Genomic DNA, 22,848 nt, shown 5'->3' with positions numbered 1-22,848 from the left:
CATTTCAGGTGAAATTCACTAATAGAGCAAGAGTGTGGTAAACAAAAGGAAGATGGGATGCATTGCCAAGGTCAGATAAGGGCACATCCGTTTCCAAGAAAAGCAAAAACATACTGCATATAAGTAAATTGTGTACAGGCATTTGATACTGTGACCCTATATTCTTTGCATTTTTCTCTGCCTGGCATGCCAGATTCATTGGTTTATTATTTTTCTTTGGGGGGTCCAGGGCCCCCAGGGCTGCCACCTTAGGGCCCCAGCACAGTCCAACACTGGTAGTAGACAGAGCAAATGTAACCTCTTATTGGCTTCTGTGGCTTTCTGCATGGGATCAAATTAATGTTACTAAATATAGGCCCAAGTATCATCAGCAAATTATTTTTGGCCAATACTAAAGTGTGAACGTTGTACCTTGTAGATGTATAATGATCATCAGGTGTGTAATATATTACCTGCTCCATTTGTAATAAACATGCTGCCATTATGCACATACATTTATATTTATTATGCAATTTAATCAGAGCACTAACAAAAATGAAATTCATTTGATGCAGTAAGGCAATCTGTAGTCTGCACTATCACATATTAAGAACAGTCTTCACAGTGGTCACATATTTCATGTCTGGAAAAGGTTTCTTTGGACTTCCAGGCTGAAGGAACTTTGCAATTGTTGGTATTTGCTTTATTCTCTCTTTGAAGTCCTAAAATGTATACACAAAGAAGCATTAAATTGCATAAAAAGGTACACTTTTTGCAGAGTGAAAGAAAATGTAATTGTAAGAACTTTCCAATATTCATTAATTACACATTAACAATAGTAGGGGAAAAAGAGCATATCTCAAAATCCAATCTTGTAGGCAATAATGAATCCGATATGGCGGTGGTTTCAATCAGGGCCCCTTCACTCCCCACAGATCTTCTCTGGTCCCTGTCTGTGTTTCAATGATTTGTGAGTGTATTCTATTGCTCTTCCTTCCAAAAGCACAGTAGGTGAGTAGCCAATTATAGCCCTGCATTCACAAAGGCAAAAAAGACTACAATTCCCTATGATGTGAGCGTAACTACTGATTGGTTGGCATTCTTATAATGAAGTAGCACAAAGTGCAACTTTCCTAACTACGCACCTTCCTTCTATAATTAAATATAAACATAAGAGTAATTGTCTGTGACACTATAAATGTGCCTCGTGTGTCCTTAGCCTTAAAGGAGTATAATGCATTTGCACATGTTTTTTTTTACTTTTGGTAGCATGGACAATACCCAGTGTCAGATTGGCCCACCAGGATACCAGGAAAACTCCCGGTGGACCCAGGGGTCAATGGGCCCTCCTGCTTTTAAGCATCTGTAACAATTTCATGTTCATTCTCTAATTCTTTATGGAAAGAAAGGGGCCAGATAGATGGAGAATAGAGTATATCATGTTAAGAAAAGTACCAAGTAAATAAAAAGGTTGAATGAGAAGTGGCGGAAAATTAGTTTGGAGAATGGGCCCATAATCTAAGGTTTTCTGGTGGGCCCCTGGCATCCCAGTCCAACACTGACAATACCTCATCTTTATATTGACTAGATGTTTTAACACCATCAGAGTTTATCTATGACTTCCATATATAATATATTTACACACCAAGGGGCAGATTTATCAAGGGTCGAATTGAAAATTTGAATTTTCAAGTTTTTTTCTGGTCAAAACTGTCAAATTCGACTAGAGAGAGTTATTCAAATTTGGATTCGAGTTTTTAAAAAAGATTTGAATTCGATTTTCGAGATTTATTATTTTCTAGCCCTTTAAGAACTTGAATTCAACTATTCACGACCTAAAACCTGCTGAATTGTTGTTTAAGACAATGGGAGATGTCCAGAGATCCATTTGGAGTTGTTTGCAGCCTTCCTGACATTCGATTTATTAAAATTTTAATCAAATTCGATTCAAGTTTTCGGGCCAATCCTATTCACCCGAGTTTAAAAAATTACATTTTTATAAATAATTGAGATTGGTCGAATTTCGAGTTCATAGGAGTTTAAAAAAAAAAAAACACATGAATTCGAAATTCGACCCTTGATAAATGTGCCTCCCTGTGTAATGATGAGTTAATCTTCATTATTTACCTTCAGGTTAGGAAAGCAGGATAGGATGTCACTGTGGAACTCTTCTGTCATTAAAATGGCTTCCATTAATTGTACATCTGCCCAGCTAAACTTGTTCCCAACAAGATAGTGCTGATCTTTCAAAACCTGGGCAACAAAAAAAAACAATAAGATATTAGTCATAATACAGAAAAAACCCTATTCTACTGTCACCAGGGGACCACATAAATATTGTGTAAATTCCTGGGAAAGATACAAAGGCAAATTACCTGTGTGGTAATGTGAAAATTGGTTCCGGCAAATAGTGATGCGTGGGCTAGCCCAAAACCCATGGGACCCGCGCATTCGGGCCGGCTCCTGAACAAAATCTTTAGGTATCGGGTGGGTTTGCGTTGAGCTCTTCTCCTGCTCTTCATGCCTGCGACCTAGCAGTGCCTGCTACTGTCTAGCAACACAACATGTTTTTCCATTTCTGCTGTCATTTTCCCACTCTTTATTTCTCCTTTCCTCTAACTCCCCAAAGCTATGTCAATTTAGCTATGCTCCACTAATTCCTTTCATGTTCTCCTTCATTATTCTCATTTTCTAATTTACCTTATCTTGTGGTCTCTTACTGTTTTTAACCTCTTTTTCCCATGCATTTCCCATGCATTTCTCCTACCCCACCCATATTGTATGCTCTACCACACCTCTCTTCTACAAATGTATCAATTTGCATTCCCTCCTGTTTTTGAATTTAAATGTTTAAAAGTTTTCATTACACAATGTACATCATTAGGAGTTTATCAGCAAATATTGTATCTACACAGAGTTTTTACCATATAGCTGGTGTTCCCAAACTGTTGGCTGGGATAAAGTGATATAAACGACACCAATAATATACAAATACAGCCAACTGTATAAACCTTCCCAAACAAGACCATAGCTGTGACTTTATATATTCTTAAATTGAATCTGCAAGTATAGCAGCTATGGGGTAAGAATTGCGCATGGCAGAACTATATATATATATTTAAAAATTTCCACACTTTGAATAAAGCCTAATTCTATTTTCAAGGAAAGCCTTTGTGTTCTCTGGAAGATCTAATGGTAAACAAGATATCAGAGAACTTATATGGCTGCCTTATATATGCTTGTAAAGTGATAATAATTGCTCCCTAAAATTCCTCTTTTACAATATAAAAAATCTTCATGACTACTATTACCATTTCCTTTATTGGAATTGAAACCTTCTCTGGAGTCACCCTATTTCAGTAATGCAACTTGTGTGTGCTGGAGGCAAAAACGGTTTTGTATAATTTACACCTGTGCTGTCACAGTTTTCCATGTAGTTGGGTAAATACAATTAATCATACTTTCAAAATCTAGATTATGTTAATTGCTTGATCACCTTTGAGTTAAATGTTAGAATGGTGTAGAGAGCAATATTCTGAAACAATTTGCAATTGTTTTTCATTTTTAATTACTTGTGGTTTTTTTAGCTTTTTATTCAGCAGCACTCCAGTTTGCAATTTCAGCAATTTGATTGCTAGCGTCCGAATTAGATATATTTTATTTCTATTTTCCGCACCTCCTAACACATCATCATTGCCAAAACAGAGAATTGGAGGAAAATGGATGTGCAGACAACTCCATTAATGAATTATACAAAAAGAGAAAACTATCAAAGAAGAGTTACAGTATATCGTGTCGCACCATTCATATAACGTGATTATAGAAATGTATAAAGAAATGTAATAAATATATTTCATGGTGAAAAAATGTATATGAATCTCAGAAAAGAATCATTGTGCATCAATTACAATAAAATTCATTTGTATCAAACGTGTGTGTCAATCGTGTAATTGAAACATTTGATTAATCCATTAAATAATTAAATATAAAGTGCTTCCAGTGAATAAAGTGCCCTGTATTTATTCATTTCAAGAACCGCTTAGATGGTTCATGTTGAGCAACAATTCTGTACTATAACAATTCTAAAACTTAGCATTTCATAAATCAGTTAAAAACACATGGACAATTCATATGGTTAAAAACAATTACAAAATATTTTGATTTATTGATCTGGTTTTATGGGATGCCATGGGGATTATGCCTAACACTTTGGCCTCTCAGAGGCACATATACGTGTGATGACCTAATGCCTATCACTTGTCCTGTGGCACTCACAGCCCATTATGTACAAAAGCATAATCGGTGGCAATTTAAGTTTAGAACTGCTGGATTTGCATGAAACATCACCCTTCTCTTGTTTCCATTCACCCACCTCCCCAGCTCCATTTGAAATAGCAAGTTCTAGTAAAGAGTTCTTTGGTCAGATCTAGGTGGGATTCATTTACCAATTATTGCTCTTTAGCATGATCCCATAAGACCAGATCAATGCATCAAAGTATTTTTAGTAATTTAATAACCCTATGAATTGCCCATTTGATTTAACTGATTAATGAAATGCTAAGTTTTAGAATTGTTAGAGTACATGAGCTTTGCTTAATATGAATTATCTAGGTGGTTATTGAAATGAATACATAGAGGGCACTTTATTCACTGGAAGCACTTTATATTTCATTACTTAATGAATTAACATCAAATTTCTGATTACATGATAGACGCACGTTTGATACAAATTAATTTTATTGTAATTGATGCACAATGATTTTTTTCTGACAGTTATACAATATTTCACCATGAAATATATTTATTCAATATCTTTCTTTCTTATATTACACTATAATCACGTTATATGGATGGTGCCACACAATATAACTCTTCTGATAGTTCTCTCTTTTTTTGTATAGTCTTCAAATTCCCCTAGCAACCATGCATTGATTTGAGTAAGAGACTGGAATATGAATAGGAGAGGGCCCAAACAGAAAGATAAGTAATACAAAAGTAGCAATAACAATACGTTTGTACAGTGTATTTGTTTTCTAAATTAGGCCAGTGACCTGCATTTGAAAGTTTGAAAGAGTGATAAGAAGGTAAATTATTAAAAAAAATATAAAAACAATTAAGGAAGACCAATTGAAAAGTTGCCCCTACTCCGTTGATATCAGGTCATCAGATTGATTGGCTAAACAAGCAGTACAAACATTTATCCCAGTGATAACTAGATGATATTCTTTCACATAAAAGATTTACATAGTTCCTTTGACTTTTGCTGTAGAGTTCATGGCCCAAGCCACTGACAGTGAAGAAATGACCATGTTAAATAAGATTTACTGAAAAGATAAAAACACTATATTCTTACCTTTTCATATATTGGAAAATATCTTTTTGTTGCTTTTTCCTTAATATTTGCTTTTTGTTTTTCCTTGCCAGCATCATCAAGAAAGACATAGACCGTACCAAGACTCAAAAGGTCACCTGTGCCATCTACATACATGTCAATACTAAAATGAAAATAAGATATGAAATTAGGTTCAGTTCATATAAAACAGCCTTTTTTTCTCCAAAAATGGCCAAAACATCAATATCTGTTACAGATTGAAAGTGCAGTTGCAGGTATGGCTCATAAGCAAGGTACACTATTTTGTAACAGAGATAGAGATATATTATATATATATATATATATATATATATATATATATATATATATATATATATATATATATATATATAGAAAATTCTGTATGAAATTTTCGAGCAGTGTCGGAACTGTCACAACAAAATTGAGTTGTAAATTTAAGAAATATTTCTGTCTGCATAGTAGAATGAAACATTTGGCAAAGCATCCCTGTACATTACATACATAGTTACATAGTTAAATTGGGTTGAAAAAAGACAAAGTCCATCAAGTTCAACCCCTCCAAATGAAAACCCAGTATCCATACACACACCCCTCCATACTTTCACATAAATTCTATATACCCATACCTATACTAACTATAGAGCTTAGTATCACAATAGCCTTTGATATTATGTCTGTCCAAAAAATGTCTGTCCAAAAAATCATCCAAGTCATTCTTAAAGGTATTAACAGAATCAGCCATCACAACATCACCCGGCAGTGCATTCCACAACCTCACTGTCCTGACTGTGAAAAACCCCCTACGTTGCTTCAAACAGCCTGTGAAATTATTTAAGGTGACCATAATATATATATATATATATATATATATATATATATATATTAGTCCATGAAAGCACTAACAGCAATCCCCATCAAGCATGTATCAAAAACTCATTTATTGGTGCATGGTGTATCCTTTTTTTGTTTGCCAATATCTTGTAAATTATATCCCTATAAAAGGTGAGTTCTGATGTCATCAGTTATCAGTCATCTGTCACATGACTCACTGAGTGTATTATAATAAATAAAGTACCCCCTCTTGTAAAATATAAGGATATTATAAGTTACCAAGAAGTTTCATGACCATATAAAAACACGAAGCCGAAGGCCAAGTGTTTTTATAAAGGTCATGGAACTCCGAGGTAACTTCTAAGATCCTCATATTTTGCAACTGGGGGTATTTTTTTTATTTTTAATACACAAGTTTCAGTGAGTCATGTGACAGAAATGACATCAGAACTCACCGTTTATAACTGATGACATCAGAACTCACCTTTTATAGGGATATAATTTACAAGATATTGGCAAACATATGCACATGTGAATATATTGCTTATTCACTGAAACCCTGGTGTTGCTGGTCATTTCTGCACTACATATTTTTTTTACCGGGCACCCAGGTATAGAACCAACAAGCGGTGTGCCACCCTATTGATTAGATATATATATATATATCATAGCAATATGCATAAATGAAAACAAAATGGCATCTTGTCTATGAGTAATGAGACAGCAATACAATTATTTAAAAATATCCTATTTAAAAACTATTTCCCCACAAACCAGCAAGCCAAACGTCCTTACAAAAGTCTCTCCTTCAGGTCCTTTCCATACATGTTGTATTTTCCAGCAATGTAAGATAAAATGGCTTTTGTTTGTATCAGATTCATCCCATCCATTTGAACCAGAGGAACCTGTTCGAACATCAAACTTCCATCTGTGTAAATAGAAACAAAATGAGCATCCAGGCAAGTCTGATTTTACCTTTATATTATATTTTTTTGGTCAAAAAAAATATATTGATTTTTTTGGTCAAAACTCGCATTTTCTGGATAAAACAAAATTTAAAGTTTTGTTTTTTTTAAAAAAAATGCCTCAAATTTTTAGAGATTTATTACACCCCGACCCTTTAAATAGCTTTAATCTGAAAATACACCATCTAAAACCTGTCTAGGTCATGTAGGAGTCAATGGAAGAGGTCCCTTCGACCATTTGAAGATGTTAATAGCCTTCATGATGTTCGAGTTTTTTTCTGAGGGTTTTGCCCAAAAACTCGAAACATTTGAGCGATTAGAGTTTTTTCCCCCCAGAAAACTTGATTCATTTTGAGTTTTCGGGTTTCACAACTAGAACTCACAGAATCAAGTTTTTTCCATTTGAGTTTTTTCTTAAATAAGATAGCATTCCAGTTTATTCGAGGTATAAAAAAACTGTAACATTCGACCTTTGATAAATAACCCTTTTGATGTTGATAGCAGGGTGTTCAGAACTCATTCTGCAGCTGATACTTTCTCATACACTGCCACTCCCTAGTCTAATTAAGTCATTTGTGCTCATTTACGTTCACAAATGTAGGGAACAAAGTACAGTTTTCCCTGCAGTCAGTTGCATGTAAAAGCAATTTCATTAAAGGCACTCCTCCCACTTCTCTATAGTTTTGCTCTGCTCTGTTCAGTCCTTCCTGATTATGCTTTACTTTTGATTGGTTTCAACTGCAACTTGGTTTCAGCTCCCCTCTAGGTCCTGAGATGCCAGTTAGGGATATACTGACTTATTATGGTACTATGTACTTTATTGCTTGACCAGGTACTCTATAGGTCTGATACATTTTTTGGAATGGGGTTGGAGCTAATAACACAAAGTGGGCTAGATGTATGTGCTCTGCCAGCAGTAAGACTTATCTGTATGTGGCCAAGTCCTGCAAGATATTTGGTGAGGTGCCTAAGTAGTCATAAAGGCAGGATACCAAGGTAAGTCCATAGTACAGACTCTGATGCTTTGTGGTACTGCTATGTGCAAGCCCTGTGCAATATAGGCTGAGCTGTTTACAGAGGAATAATGCCATCTCTCTAATGATGTGGACATGCCATACAGCAGTCTGGTTGCCATGGTGACCCGAATGGACCAGATAGGGAATTGTCATGATGCAATTATTGGGCTTTGCATATGTTAAAGAAAACCATTTAATGAATCTTCCTGGCTTTGTAGAAAATAATGAATACTATGGCAGGGCATGTATAAAAATATAATTCACTTATGGTAAAATTTCATTATTACTTTCCATGTGTACATGTACATGATCTATCGTATGATGTACTGTTCAGGTTTATTCTCTGGTCTGCCTGTGTCATGAGATGACATAATAATCTATTTCTTTTTTTAACATCATAACCTTTATTGCAAAGATTGAACATGACATACAGTAGTACATACCAACATTGTATTTATGGTATTACACACTTTGTAAGGTACCTTCAGTTTGCGAAACTAATTTAGCCTGTTGTCAATCGCATGTCACACTGATATTGTTCATATAACGTGTGAAACAGATACAACAAAATAAAACATCATCAATCAAATAAAATGGGAGTCTGTGATACGTAACCTCTCACATTGGGGGTTTTAGAGAGTAAAGAGCCTCTTCGTGTCTACATAACTACTAGGAAGGGGGCCAGTTTCCCCATATTAAGTCAAATTTTTCAGAGGAGGCTCTTTTGGTGAATAAATAGTGCATCCTATCAATATAGAGCTTCATTTGTTCCAACCAACCTTTGTGAGTCGGGGCCTCTGGACTTTTCCATCCCATAGTTATTTGTCTGCGGGCCTGGAAAAGACTTTGCCTAATTGTAATCAATTGATATTTGTTGTATTGGAAGCTTTCGCCTATGTTTAGTATAGCCAGTGCTGGGGTGGGCCGTATTTCCACTGATACTGCATTCGAAATAGTATTGAAAACCTCACGCCAATAAAGAGTCAGGCTGGGGCATTCCCACAACATGTGTATAAAAGAGCCGGTATTTACCCTGCACCGGGTGCAAGTTGGTGGATGCTGTGTATTCATTCTGTTCAGCCGCACCGGTGTGAAGTAGGCTCTATGAATTATGTATCTCTGAATCATTTTATGATCAGCATTTGGCGAGACAAATCTAGGGGCTTCCAGAGCATCCTGCCATTCCTCGGCTGTCAATGTGGGAATATCTTGCTGCCAGATAGCAAGTAGATTGGGACTAAGTCTATCATGTTTACAAAATCTCAGCACGTCGTATAAATTGGAAATTAAGTGTTGGTTGTCTAGCAACTCTAATATTCTACAAAAGGGGGGTTTACCCAACTTAAAGGGATCAGCAAGGAATGCGTGTTTAACCTGCTCATACAGTAACCAGGAAGATTCCGAAATTCCGAACTCCTGTTGGAGTACGACAAACGGCTTGAGCGAATTGTCAGAAATAATGTGAGCAATAGTCGATATTCCTTTGCTAGACCATGGCCCTGCGGATTCTATGTTGTGGAATTCTTTGAGTAAATGGTTGTTCCATATAGGGGTGTCAGGGTGCTTCGTTTGAGTAAGGCACAAAGATAGAGCGCGTAGCCACATTTTTTGACCTAGTAGTATTAAGGGGTGTTCTTTACTGGTGTTTCTACCAGTCCGATTCCTTAGCAACCTTTGCGAAGTTGGCATCCCCTGTTCCCCTGTCGACTCCAAAAGGGCGGCAGATAGGCAGCGTGGGTCCGCAGTGATCCATGGTTTGATGTGAGCAAGTTGGGAAGCCAAAAAATAAAGCTCAAAGTCTGGCAAAGCCGCACCCCCATGCAAAGCCGATCTCTTTAGGATTCCAAGTCGTAATCGGGGTCGTCCTGCTCCCCATATAAAGGGTCCCATTAGTTTATCCAAAGCCCGAAAATAGTTTGAGGGGATGGCTATAGGAGAGTGTGATAGTATATAAAGGATCTTAGGGAGGATGGTCATTTTTATCAGACTAATTCTGCCTTGTGGAGAAAGTGGAAGTGAGGCCCATTGCTTAAATTTGGATTCTACCTGGCCCAGTAACGGGGACACATTCAGGTCCCAATAGGATGACGTTGGTAGTGAAACCTCTACCCCCAGGTATTTAAATTTTGAAACCACCGTCAGTGCAGGAGTAAGGAGAGCATTAGATTTAGGTCCGTAATCTACTGGAAGCACACTAGATTTGGATATATTGACCTTTAGGCCCGAAAAATTACCGAAAGTGGAGAGAACCTGTGTCAGTCGTTCCAATGATTTGCCGCTATCTGCCAGGTAGACAAGGGAGTCATCTGCATACAGTTGAATTTTCTCCTGGATATGCCCAAGTTTCCAACCAACTATATCTGGATCGTTCCTTATAACGGCCGCTAGAGGTTCGATTGCCATAGCAAATAGGAGTGGGGAGAGAGGGCAGCCTTGTCTTGTTCCCCGCGTAAGAGCAAAGTGAGGAGAGGAAATGCCGTTGACAGTTACCAGTGCTGAAGGTTTCGCATATAGCAGCTGGGTAAAAGCTAGGAATTTCGGACCAATCCCCATTTTGTCCATCACCTGCCACAGGTATGCCCATTCGACTGTGTCGAAGGCTTTAGCAATGTCCAGGGCCACCAACAGTCTATTTCCTGTGTTGTCATGAGTCGTGGACAAGTTTGTGTATAGCCTCCGTAAATTCACAGCAGTGCTTTTGCCAGGCATAAATCCGGACTGGTCTGGGCCAATAATGCTTTCTATCGCCAGCATAAGTCTCCGAGCTAAGATTTTAGCAAGAATTTTGGCGTCACAATTCAAAAGCGAGATGGGTCTGTATGAGCCACATTCCTGCGGATTCTTACCAGGTTTTGGGAGAACAATAATGGATGCCTCTCTCATTGATGGGGGAAGTTCTCCAGTATCTAGCGCTGCTGAGTAGACAGCTAGTAACTGGGGAGCGAGAGTTGCAGCATAGGTTTTATAAAGTTCGATGGGCAATCCGTCTCTGCCTGGTGACTTCCCATTGGGGAATGCCCCAACAGCTAGCTCTATCTCATCAACCGTGATCTCAGCGTCCAATGCTGCTCTCTGATCAGGGTTTAAAGTTGGCAATTCAATTCCTGCTAAGTAATGCGCAGTTGGTGTCTATATGGCCCCAGCTTGGATTTATACAAGTGCTCATAGTACGACCCAAAAACACCACTGATGTCTTTGGGATTATCAGTGACATCCCCATTCATGGACCGAATCAATGGAATTATTGGGGGGGAGGAGTCTGCTCTGGCCAAGTGAGCCAACATTTTCCCAGTCCTAGCCCCCTGCTACATAATAATCTATTTCACTATGCCGCTGATAGGGTCATAGATCACTTTTGGGAAACTTTCTTTTATCTGTATCTTCTTTGTTCCTTTTTCTATCTTTACTTTATCTGTTCTTCCTAATTGGCTAACAATGGTGCTCTAGACCTTCTTAAAATGGCAGCGTGGCCTTTCTTTTTCCCTTTCTTTTTTGGGCACTAGGAAAGTGATATACAGATGATATACAGATTGCATGTGATTTCTTATCCAGTTACAAAAATACATCTAATGATTACTTATAGTACTAGAAGCACTATGAAAAAGTGGGTGTGGTTACATTGTATGAAAATCTGATGCTGAACTGCACCTCCAGTGAGACCCATCTAGGCTTCTGTCCTGGATACTCACTCTAGTGAATGTTTAGACCTTAGCCTTCAGTGGCGTAACTAGTTGTTACTGGGCCCCATAGCAAATTCAATTTAGGGCCCCAAAATATTTATAAGTTGGCCTATTTTACCAAGATATACTAAAATTGCTAATTAATTAGGGTCTCACTGGGCCCCCTACACTCCTGGGCCCCCCTGCAACCGCAGGGTCTGCTTCCTCTATAGTTACGCCCTTGTTAGCCTTACTTTAATCCTTCACATTTTAACCATGATTTCTTTGTATATATGCTTTTTGTATAGATTACTGGGGATGTATTATAATGGTTATTTTCTCTTTTTGGATAGTTTTCTGTTTACATTTGATTTTTTTTTTTTGCGCAGCAGCTCCACTCAACTAGGCAGTGGTTTAAACGAAACTTAAATATAAACAGGAAAGGGCCTGCATAGAAAGATGAGCAACAAAAAAAATACAAATAAAGTTGAAGCCTCCTAGAGCAATCATTATTTGGCTGCACTGGGTATGAAAGCTGTCAAAAGGCAGAAGAAGACAAACTAATAAAGACCAATTGAAACACAGAAATGAACAAGACATTACCATACTAAAAGTTTACATAAAAGTTGACCTATGCCTTTAAAGGGCAACTATCCTGAAACAAATAGTTTAATAATTAAAAATGCTATGCCATTTCTGAAAAAAATTCACTTATTCTTAATTAACCCATTCTAAGCAATCTTTCTACATACAGGCTTTGGGTCAGAGTCATTTTTTTAATTATAGTTAGCTATAAAACATCATTGGCCTGTGGTGCCTTTAGCTAGAACAGTGATCACCAAGCAGTGGCTCTTGAGCAGTTGCTTTCCAACCCATTGGATGTTGCTCCCAGTGGCCTCAAAGCAGGTGCTTTTTTTTTTTTTAATTTCTGGCTTGGAGGCAAGTTTTGGAGGCTTAAAAAACAGGTGTACTGCCAAACAGAGAATCCTATAGGCTGTCATTCCACATAGGTACTACCAATAGCCAATCACAGCTCATATTTTGTACCACTATGAACTTTTTTATGATTATGTTGCTCTCCAACTTTTTTTACTTACTTAAATGTGGCTCAAGGGTAAAAAAGGTTGGGGACCCCTGATCTAGAAGATACATTAGTGCTAACTGTATTTTGTATATTTGTTACAAAATTTACTACAGACAGAGAACATGGAGGTCTGTGGCTGATGTGATTTTTCATCTGTATTTAGGTCTCCTATGTTTCCTTGCTTGTTATGTTCTCCCCATCTGTCAACTGCTGACACTATACATTATAGTCCCCTGACCTAAATTTTGGGCAATGTTACATAGAACATTATTGCATTAGAGAGAAGAGGAAAACAGTATACCTTTAAGTAGCTGTTCATATTGTTCCCTTGTTTCAATGTATTGTTCATCAAACTGCAGAGACAAAAAGTCATATATATATATATATCCGTGATTTGTTCAGATAATCATTTTTAAAATAAACATATCTAATGTCTTCATAAGTAATACTGGGCCTACAGCACCCCCCTTAAGTAGCAGACCCCTGGCTGCTCTAATCAAGATGAAAATATGGCCAACGTACATGCCTGCTTTATATTTAATCATAACAGTACAGTACAAAGACATACAGCAGATTATTGTAAGCACACAGCATGCTTTTCTGTATATTTACCTGTGAGGGGGGAACTGCCATCTTCCTTTTTTCCCATTTTACTTTTTAAAAGGGCAGTTTACTTGCACAAAACTTAAATGACTATTTTCAGTTCTTTTCTATAGTTTAATGTTTTTTGTAACAGACATTTTTCCAGTAGTAGCTCAGTAAGCCTCATTGCTAACTCTCTAAACTGGTACGATTTGATTTATTAGTCAATCCATTTCCCAGCAACATCACAGAAATGCCAGCAACTTAGGTATCAGATTCTAACATTGGCTCTGCAAGAGACTCATGTCACACATGGGATATCTCCACAGGAGTTTTTATAATGAATTAGACCCAAAGATTGATTGTTGTGCATCTTGGACCTGAAATCCACAAAGCGTGAACACTGATAATTGGACGTTGTGTCTGTTAATGCACATCAATTAGGGGGTGGATGACAGTTGATTTGCCATTTGCTCTAGCAGTAGAACACCACACTTGACATCAGTCAATGGCTTAAAGGGATACTGTCATGGGGAAATTTTTTTATTTTCAAAATGAATCAGTTAATAATGCTGCCCCAGCAGAATTCTGCACTGAAATCCATTTCTCAAAAGAGCAAACAGATTTTTTTATATTTAATTTTGAAATCTGATATGGGGCTAGACATATTGTCAATTTCCCAGCTGTCCCAAGTCATGTGCTCTGATAAACTTCAATCACTCTTTACTGCTGTACTGCAAGTTGGAGTGATATCACCCCTTTCCCACCCAGCAGCCAAACAAACGAACAATGGGAAGGTAACGAGATAACAGCTCCCTAACACAAGATAACAGCTTCCTGGTAGATCTAAGAACAACACTCAATAGTAAAAACCCATGTCCCACTGAGACACATTCAGTTACATTGAGAAGGAAAAACAGCAGCCTGCCAGAAAGCATTTCTCTCCTAAAGTGCAGGCATAAGTCACATGACCAGGGGCAGCTGGGAAATTGACAAAATATCTAGCCCCATGTCAGATTTCAAAATTGAATATAAAAAAATCTGTTTGCTCTTTTGAGAAATGGATTTCAGTGCAGAATTCTGCTGGAGAAGCACTATTAACTGATTCATTTTGAAAAAATATTTTTTTCCCATGACAGTATCCCTTTAAGATAAGGGGAAATGCTCAGCACTTCTAATAAGAAATCTATCAATTAAGGGCTGGGGCAGGGGGAAGGCAGTTTGGGGAGATTGCCGCCCCACAGAAAAGTCTCACCTAGTCATATGAAAACTTCTCACTGAATCCAGACATACACTAGTAAGATGTAACTTATTGGGAGTTAAAATTGCCCTTAACAGGTCACAGAAAAATAAATATTGTTAGGAGTCAATCACAGCTTACATTTTGCTCAATTAATGATTCATAACTTGAACACACCAAGGCACTGTCTGCTCTCTTAACTAAATGACATGGGAGGCACATTTATTAAAGGTCAAATTTCGAATTCATGTGGGTTTTTTTTAAACTCTATTAAATTCAAATATATGTGAAGTTCGACTGGGGGGTTAGTTATAAAAAAAATACAATATCTAAAACTCACGATTTTTACAGACTCAAAAACTGGAATCGAAATCGAATCAAATTCGATTAAACTAGATTCACCGAAAAACACTTGAATGTCAGGAAGGCTTCTAACATGTCCAAATTGGTCCTTGAGCCTCTCCCATTACATGAGCTTGGCAGGTTTTAGGTGGCTAAATAGTCAAATTTGAGTTCTTAAATGGCCATGAGTATGATAAATATTAAAATTTGCATTCAAATTAAAATTCAAATGGAGTTTGGATGATTCACAATTCAAATTTGAGAGTTTTGACCATAAAAAAAATTGAACATTTGAATTTTCAATTCGACCCTTAATAAATCTGCCCCTTAATAATTACTCACCTGTGGGTGGGGGGAAACTAACCATAAACAATGCAAGTTTGGAGAACTTCACTGACCTCAACTCCAGCCGCAGCCAACAGCCATCTGATTGACTCCATGCGCCCTCTTCCATTAAAATAGTGCAGTACAGGTTTTTCAGCCATTTTGTTGGTTTTCTTAATGTAAGAAAAGAATAACCATAAGAATAATGCAGATGTTTCAGTGACAGTTGTTTTTAATCAGTTGTTAGGATATTCACAAAAGATTCTTTTCTACTGCAGTTTTCCCAAAAACACATAATTTAAAGTCATAGCAACATAACACATCTAAAATCTGGCTGTTGGAAAGCAGATTGATTAAAAATGGAACAATTTATTTTTCTTGTTGTGTATGTACACAAGAAAAGAAAATCACAGTGATGCGGATATGTAGGTCTTGACCTTCAAAGGCAACCTTGGGAGATGACAAAAGCGAATTTTCCAAAAGAACATTGACTGATACTGTTGTGTCGTCATTCGGTTGTAAGCGATTTCCCCTACAAAACAATGAGGGCACTCGCAATCCAGTTGATGCTGTGCTAAAGAGAATAAACTGATAACCCGTGGCTCATTCTGTATATACACTATACAGAGTCAGCTTGTTAAATTATTTATTCATTCAGGGCAATCTGGTCAGATTTTCCAGGATTTAACATGGATATTTTAAAAGTTCACACTAGTATTAGTAAGAAATCTTCAAGGTGGAAATTCTAGAAAGAAGGGATGCAGGATAAGATTTTAGCTATCATAAGAATACAACTTATTTAAAGGACATTAGGGTGCCAATTTATGCAGTAACATTACTCAAGTATAATGTCCTTTTAACAAGTTAAAAAAAAGCCAGTGCAAATTAATAACAGGAGAACAGATGGATTAGAAGAATTTTTTTTTAACATTAATAGAAAAGGAAACAAACAAGGTGTTTTCCATAAACGCTGATTTATGCTATATTACTTAAAATCAATCACAAGGCAGTAAAAGGATCAGAAAACCAGAAAAGAAAGAATAATTGTTAATTAAACAATACACTGTGGGGGTCTGCATTGCCGGTTTTCGAAGCATTCTGAGTAACGGGTTTCCGGACAACAGATCCCATCCCTGTAAACAAATATAAAAATATGATGCACAGAGGGACACTTCCATGGAAAGTAGTGGAAGACAGAATGCAACTTATAACCCAAAACTGGATCATAAATATTACACCTAATGTTTTATCTTAACTCGAGATTTCAAAGGTTGTAATCCCTACAATTTCACTCAACTTTATGTTAGTGTCCATGTGTGACTTAGTCTGCTATCATGAATATGTTCATTTGAAGTGATTTTACATATTTAAGTGTGACTTAGTCTATAGTCCCAAATATCATCATTTTAAGAGAATGGACCATAAGGAGCACCTGAATGAAGTAGAAGGAGATTTGGACTCGAGGGTTGAGTATAGATATACATCCGTTCATAAATTAACACCGTTCATCACAATTTCTGAAAGTGTGTATTTTTATTTACTGCAGAAATGTACAGTGTTAATTGACACCAAGCCATAGCTAATGTAATCCATTAGGGCAAGTGCACACTATCATTCCCTCCGGCTAATGAATATAAATGAGGAGGAGAGAAGCGGATGTGCTGCAGCACTGCATTTAAAAGTTCAGTTTCCGCTTGTGTGCAGCTACACAGAACCAAGTGGAGATTGACTTCAAAACGCCTGCTTTCACATATTTCAGGTGGATTTCTGCACCCCTCTGGTCTGTGTAACTGCACACAAGCTGAAACTGTACTTTTAAAGGAAACACTGATTTCAGCACATTCGCTTCTCTCTGCGTCATTAATATTCATTAGGCAGAGAGAAGCGGTGGGAACGCTAGTGTGCCCTTGCCCTTAAAGCTAATAAAGTAGAGAAGGAAGTCTTGACAACAATGAATGACTTTACAACTGAATAAATACAGATAATGATCAATTGAGACTGTATTTCCATTATTACTATTTAGCATAAAGAGGAAATGAAACTTGTTAAAATCCAGGACCGGATCATTGTCTCCTTCATGATATTGGATTGGTTGATATCTCTGCATACATAGTGGCTTATTAGCTAGCAGAACAAGTGTCTGCAGCATGCATTGGGAATACACATATCAGACATTATAGAGAAGAGAAGTTTTGAAAATATGCAAGTCATCCTTAGTCAGCTTTGCACAATTTATAAATCAGGCTGAATGAGAATGAGGCCTCTTTAAGGCAGCCTGAAAGAGGGAAATTGGGCCTAATCCCTCAGCTACCAGCAAAAGCAGAAACAACATAAACTATTATTTCAGTCTGTGTTTTAGACTTCTTAGTATTAGGCAGAACAAAAGTTTGGCCAAAACTGACGGTATCCCAGTATATTTCCATGATAGGTACAGGTCTCTAGGTATTGCAGAGAAATTAGCCCTTGGGGTAAAACATTAAAAGCAATAAAAACAATTTTTTTGTTTAGCAAGTGGTGCCTCAGCCTTCCTGCAGTACCCTGGAACCATTTAATCCCTGTCTTAAGCACAGGGAATGAGGTGCCCTTATTAACATACATTTCTTTTGTCCATTTGATGCCCGTTTCAGAACGTAGGTACTCCTAAAGTCACGTGCTTATTTTAATGATTCAATGTTACTATACCTGTACCTGGTTTAGATTTGTGTTTTAGCACCATCATGTTCCAATATAATATACATGCTGTATAATTATGTAATTGATGTGTAAATTGCATATAAAACATAATATATAGGTCATTTAAAGTGTTCAGCTTGCAGTTTGGTTGACACACATAAGGTCCTTAAGAGGTGTAGATGTAACTACAGATGGGAAAATTAACTCACTTTTGAAACCCATGTGGCTCAACAACATAATTAGCTCCTGATGCAATGCTGAGTAATTCCAATTATATATGCCACATGGGGTTAAAAATGAACCCAGTACATCTTCATTTAAATGAAACTGGATTTTTTTAATGAAGAGTAGAATTTTATCAACAGCTTTTTGTTGTTTTGACCCAAAACATTTAAAAAGTTGATTGTACAAGTAGTTACATGTTCACTAATAAAATACATCACCAAAACCAGAATGCTGTTTTATGAAAAGTATATACTAAACAACTATTCATCAGCAGTACTGCACCTTCACAGCTCATGTCGTCTCTAGTTTCTCATTAGTAACGTTAACTGGTCCTCTGAGAATATGTACTTCCCCTTTCAGGGAGACAGAAACATGGTTGCTTATTACCATTACATATCAACTGTGAAACTTGCTTTCGGCAGATTTGCGCCAAACACAACAAAGGTGCACAATAATCTTCCAGCCTAAACTTTAACATGGAGATGAGTATCCATCAGACAGTGCATATCTTATAGTCCTCCACTTTGTTCTCTAGATACTCAGTAATGTAATAACAAAAAATAAAAAAAATATAAAAACATTCACAACCCAAGAGGCAGAAGAATATCTCTTCTTTATTTTGTTAAAGCCACGGATGTGACATTGAATAGAGATTCATTGTTTTGGGGTAAACAATTTTCATCCAAAGATGTCAAGCAACACCATGTCATAAGGGAGATAATGATTCACATCTGGTCTTTTTGAGACTTTATTTCATATTACCATATAGAGTGAAAAGGAATTTAGGCTAATTAAAATCCAGGATCAGAACATTATCATTGGTTGACATCTCTGGCATGCAATTTCCACTCCCATACAAGTGAGGCAGAACTTGAAAGTGAGACCATGTGTGACACAATGAAAAGTACAGACAGAAACCCTAAAACAGTGTATTGAGAAATTCATTATCAGCCCATACTGTAGTGAATAATTCCTTAAGTTTGCATTAATATATAAATACATATAAAATTCCATAGTAATCAGGTTCCTGACCACATGCACAGATGTAATTTAATAAACCATCAAGTGATATACCCTATAATGAGCATAGATTATGCCTCCTAAAAAGCCAGTAGGAATTTGACTTAAGGTTAACTATATATATATATATATATATATATATATATATATATATATATATATATATAAGTAAAAAAGATCGCACTCGCAGGTCTTAGGTGTAGTAATTAGATATTTATTGTGGACAATCTCTGACGTTTTGGCTGATACAACATGATATCAGCCGAAACGTCAGATATTGTCCACAATAAATATCTAATTACTACACCTAAGACCTGCGAGTGCGATCTTTTCTACTTATATATATATATAATGCGATCTTTTCTACTTCTATTGATTCTACTGATTGAGGACTGCACCCAGGCACCGATGACCTCAATATCGTGAGTGCCGGTTAGAGTCAGCTAGACACCGGGTGACAGCCCCACTATTTGAGACTAACAAAATCCCATTTCATCTACAGTACCAAATTTTCTACGGGTTCCAATATGATAAACAGCACTATTAGGAAAAATTGGAGTATTATTCAGGCAGATGGGGCCCTTAACAAAGTGATCCCAGAGAAACTCAAGAAACAGAGGGGCACAAATCTAAGGGATTTCCTAGTAAAAATTGATCCGGTGAGGTGCTACCAGACTAGACAGGACACTTGACTTCGAAATGACACACCTGGTTGCTTCAAATGCCCAAGCTGTACTTCATGTAGGTTCATGACACCGGGCAGTAGTTTTTCACATCCCTACACCGGTAAACGGTTTTTGATAAGGCATCATATTACTTGCACAACAAGCCATGTAATCTATATGATCACTTGCCTGTGTGGGTTAGTAATAGTAATTAGGAGTGCTCTACCTTCATTAAACCCGTGTGGGTCTCAGGTGCTGAACTGGAAGACCCTCGCCTGCTTTTTGGGTACAGTTTACATCCAGAACAAAAAATCCAGCAGCACACTTGAATTGATGCAATAATCCGTAGTGTTTATTAGCCCATATATGAACAAACAAAAGGGCGACGTTTCGGGCCCTACTGGACACTTTATCAAGCCTTGATAAAGGGTCCAGTAGGGCCCGAAACATTGTCATATGTGGCCAAAACTGATCAAACATTACGTCTAAGGATGGATGGACATCGATCCGCAATTAGTACAGCGTTTCGGGATGGCCACACGAATAAACCAGTAAAATCATTTCTTTCAAGTCGCCCATAGTATACCTACCTTACTCTACATTGCCATTGATCATATTCCTCCCCCTAGAAGAGGGGGTGATAGATCTAAAATGCTTTGGATTAAAAAGTTGAATACTTTAGTACCCACAGGGTTAAATGAGCATTGCTCTTTCTTATGCTTTCTGAAGCAAAGATAAAAGCAACATTGTTAAATGATCAAAGGTTATTTTGTTGGATTTTGTAACATTCCTATTTGTGCAATACCTGCCAAAAGATTTTGCTACCATGTAAATAATGACAAAAGTGTTTCTTCCTTTTCTTTCCTATATGGTTCAAGTGGTGTCTGGTTTAACCCCCGGTAGGGGTGGAACTTCGCATCACATGTCCCATGGGGCTACACGGGATTGGGTGAGTGCTAATTGGTTTTACTTATTTATACAATGTTTTTTAGTGTGTTATTGGTCTTGATAAAGGTCTTAGGAACAGACCGAAACGTTGACCCTTTTAACATGTATTTAATAAAACTTATATTTTAAATTGTACAAAGTATCCCAGTGTGCACCTCACCTTTTGGATTTTTGTATGCAGCTTTAATTGGTAGCACCTGGGTCCATTTTTTCTGGAGTAGTGGTGTGATGAACTATATATATATATATATATATATATATATATATATATATATATATATATATATATATATATATATATATATATATATATATATATATATATATATGAACAGAAGATCAGCACTCTCTGTAGTTTGGTGAAACTGTGTTGATTTATTTTACAGAATATCACATCTTATCCAGATAAGATGTGATATTCTGTAAACAACACAGTTTCACCAAACTACAGAGAGTGCTGATCTTCTGTTCATATATTATCCTATTTTGGATCATGCACCTCTGGCTTCATCCTTTGGATTGAGTGCAGGCACTGTGGGACTCTATATATATATATATATATATATATATATATATATATATATATATATATATATATATATATATATATATATATAATCACTATATATATATATATATATATATATATATATATATATATATATATATATATATATATATGCTACTCGTTCAACAATTTGTATTTCAAGACAACTACCTTTCCTGTGGAACAAACGTAAAGACATAAATAAAATACAAGTTACTTGGAAATAAAAGAAACTTATTCTTTGTGCTAATGCAAATGAACATGTAACATATAGAACGCAAGGAGATAAACACACACACACGAATGAGAAAGGGCAGCATATAAACTTTACCAACACCACACTGTCTGCAAAACACTATTGTACAGATTAAATGTTTGTTTTTTTTAAAAAAATGAAGTAGAAATTATTACGTTTTCAATTGCCCATTACAATTATATTAAGAAAACTACACAAAAGAATACTCTAATTTCACTAACACACTACACATTAAGGATATGTTTCTCTCACACCACGTAAATCAGGAATTATATCACATAACTAAGCACAGGTATGAAGATAAAATCAGTTCTTACCGTGAAAAAGATGCAGAATGTGCAAGAAGAATGTTTGCTTCCAGTGCCGACTGAACTCTCCTACTTAAAGGCTGCAGCTTCAAGCCAGTTGCTCCCTGAGAGGCGTAACCCAACACACCAATCAGAGGCCACTATATTCCTCTATCCATGACATACAAAGAACCGTTCAACAGAATAGAAAAAGTAGAAAAAAAATCCAAGTTAACTCTGAGATAATGTTTCAGTCACATGAAAAAAAAAGTGCTTTGTAATGATGTGTGTGTCAACATGAAACCAATAAATAATTTTGGTGTTGTAAGTGTGTATTGTATATTCTTTAAATGAAGCAATAGTAGTATAGCAACCAGGAAATTAACGACTCCAGGGGCAAATCCATTTAGGGCCCCAACATGATTCCTAATTTGCCATTTTTTTTGGACTACATAACTTTTTACCTTACACCCGAGGCAAACTCCAAAAGCGGAGTGCTGCCAAACAAAGATATATATTTATCAGGACCTGGGTTTTTCAGGATAACGGATCTTTCTGTAATTTAGATCTTCATACTAGTCTACTAGAAAATCATGTAAATATTAAATTAACTCAATTGGCTGGTTTTGCTTTCAATATGGATTAATTATGTCTTTGTTTCGATCGAATACAAGGTAATATTACAAAGTTAGGGGCATTTCCCCGGGGGTGCAGTTAGGCTGGGGGGATCAGGGAGGGGGTCTACGTGGGGTGGGGTTTTTTTTTGCTAAAGGGTTGAATTCTCCTTTAGGGGTATATTTATCAAAGAGTGAAGTTAATAGTGAAGTTCCGCCACTAGAGTGAAATTCCGCC

General features: G+C 36.7%; 1 protein-coding gene across 2 annotated transcripts; it reads right to left on the bottom strand.

Moving 5' to 3' along the window:
• Window positions 1-481: 481 nt before the first annotated feature.
• Window positions 482-22,258, bottom strand: gsta1.L (glutathione S-transferase alpha 1 L homeolog). 2 transcript variants are annotated; one of them, XM_018261529.2, is made up of 8 exons: window positions 22,027-22,258; window positions 16,438-16,508; window positions 15,450-15,548; window positions 13,189-13,240; window positions 6,959-7,091; window positions 5,333-5,474; window positions 2,107-2,232; window positions 482-701 (listed from the first exon to the last, which is right to left on the bottom strand). In XM_018261529.2, exons 2-8 carry the CDS (start codon window positions 16,504-16,506, stop codon window positions 579-581), a joined length of 744 nt encoding a protein of 247 aa, XP_018117018.1. In that variant the 5' UTR covers window positions 16,507-16,508; window positions 22,027-22,258; the 3' UTR covers window positions 482-578.
• Between the last annotated feature and the right edge of the window lie 590 nt (window positions 22,259-22,848).

This window comes from Xenopus laevis, chromosome 5L (assembly GCF_017654675.1).
Source record: "Xenopus laevis strain J_2021 chromosome 5L, Xenopus_laevis_v10.1, whole genome shotgun sequence".
NCBI classification, from domain to species: Eukaryota; Metazoa; Chordata; class Amphibia; order Anura; family Pipidae; genus Xenopus; species Xenopus laevis.
This window is presented reverse-complemented; position numbering and strand designations above follow the sequence as displayed.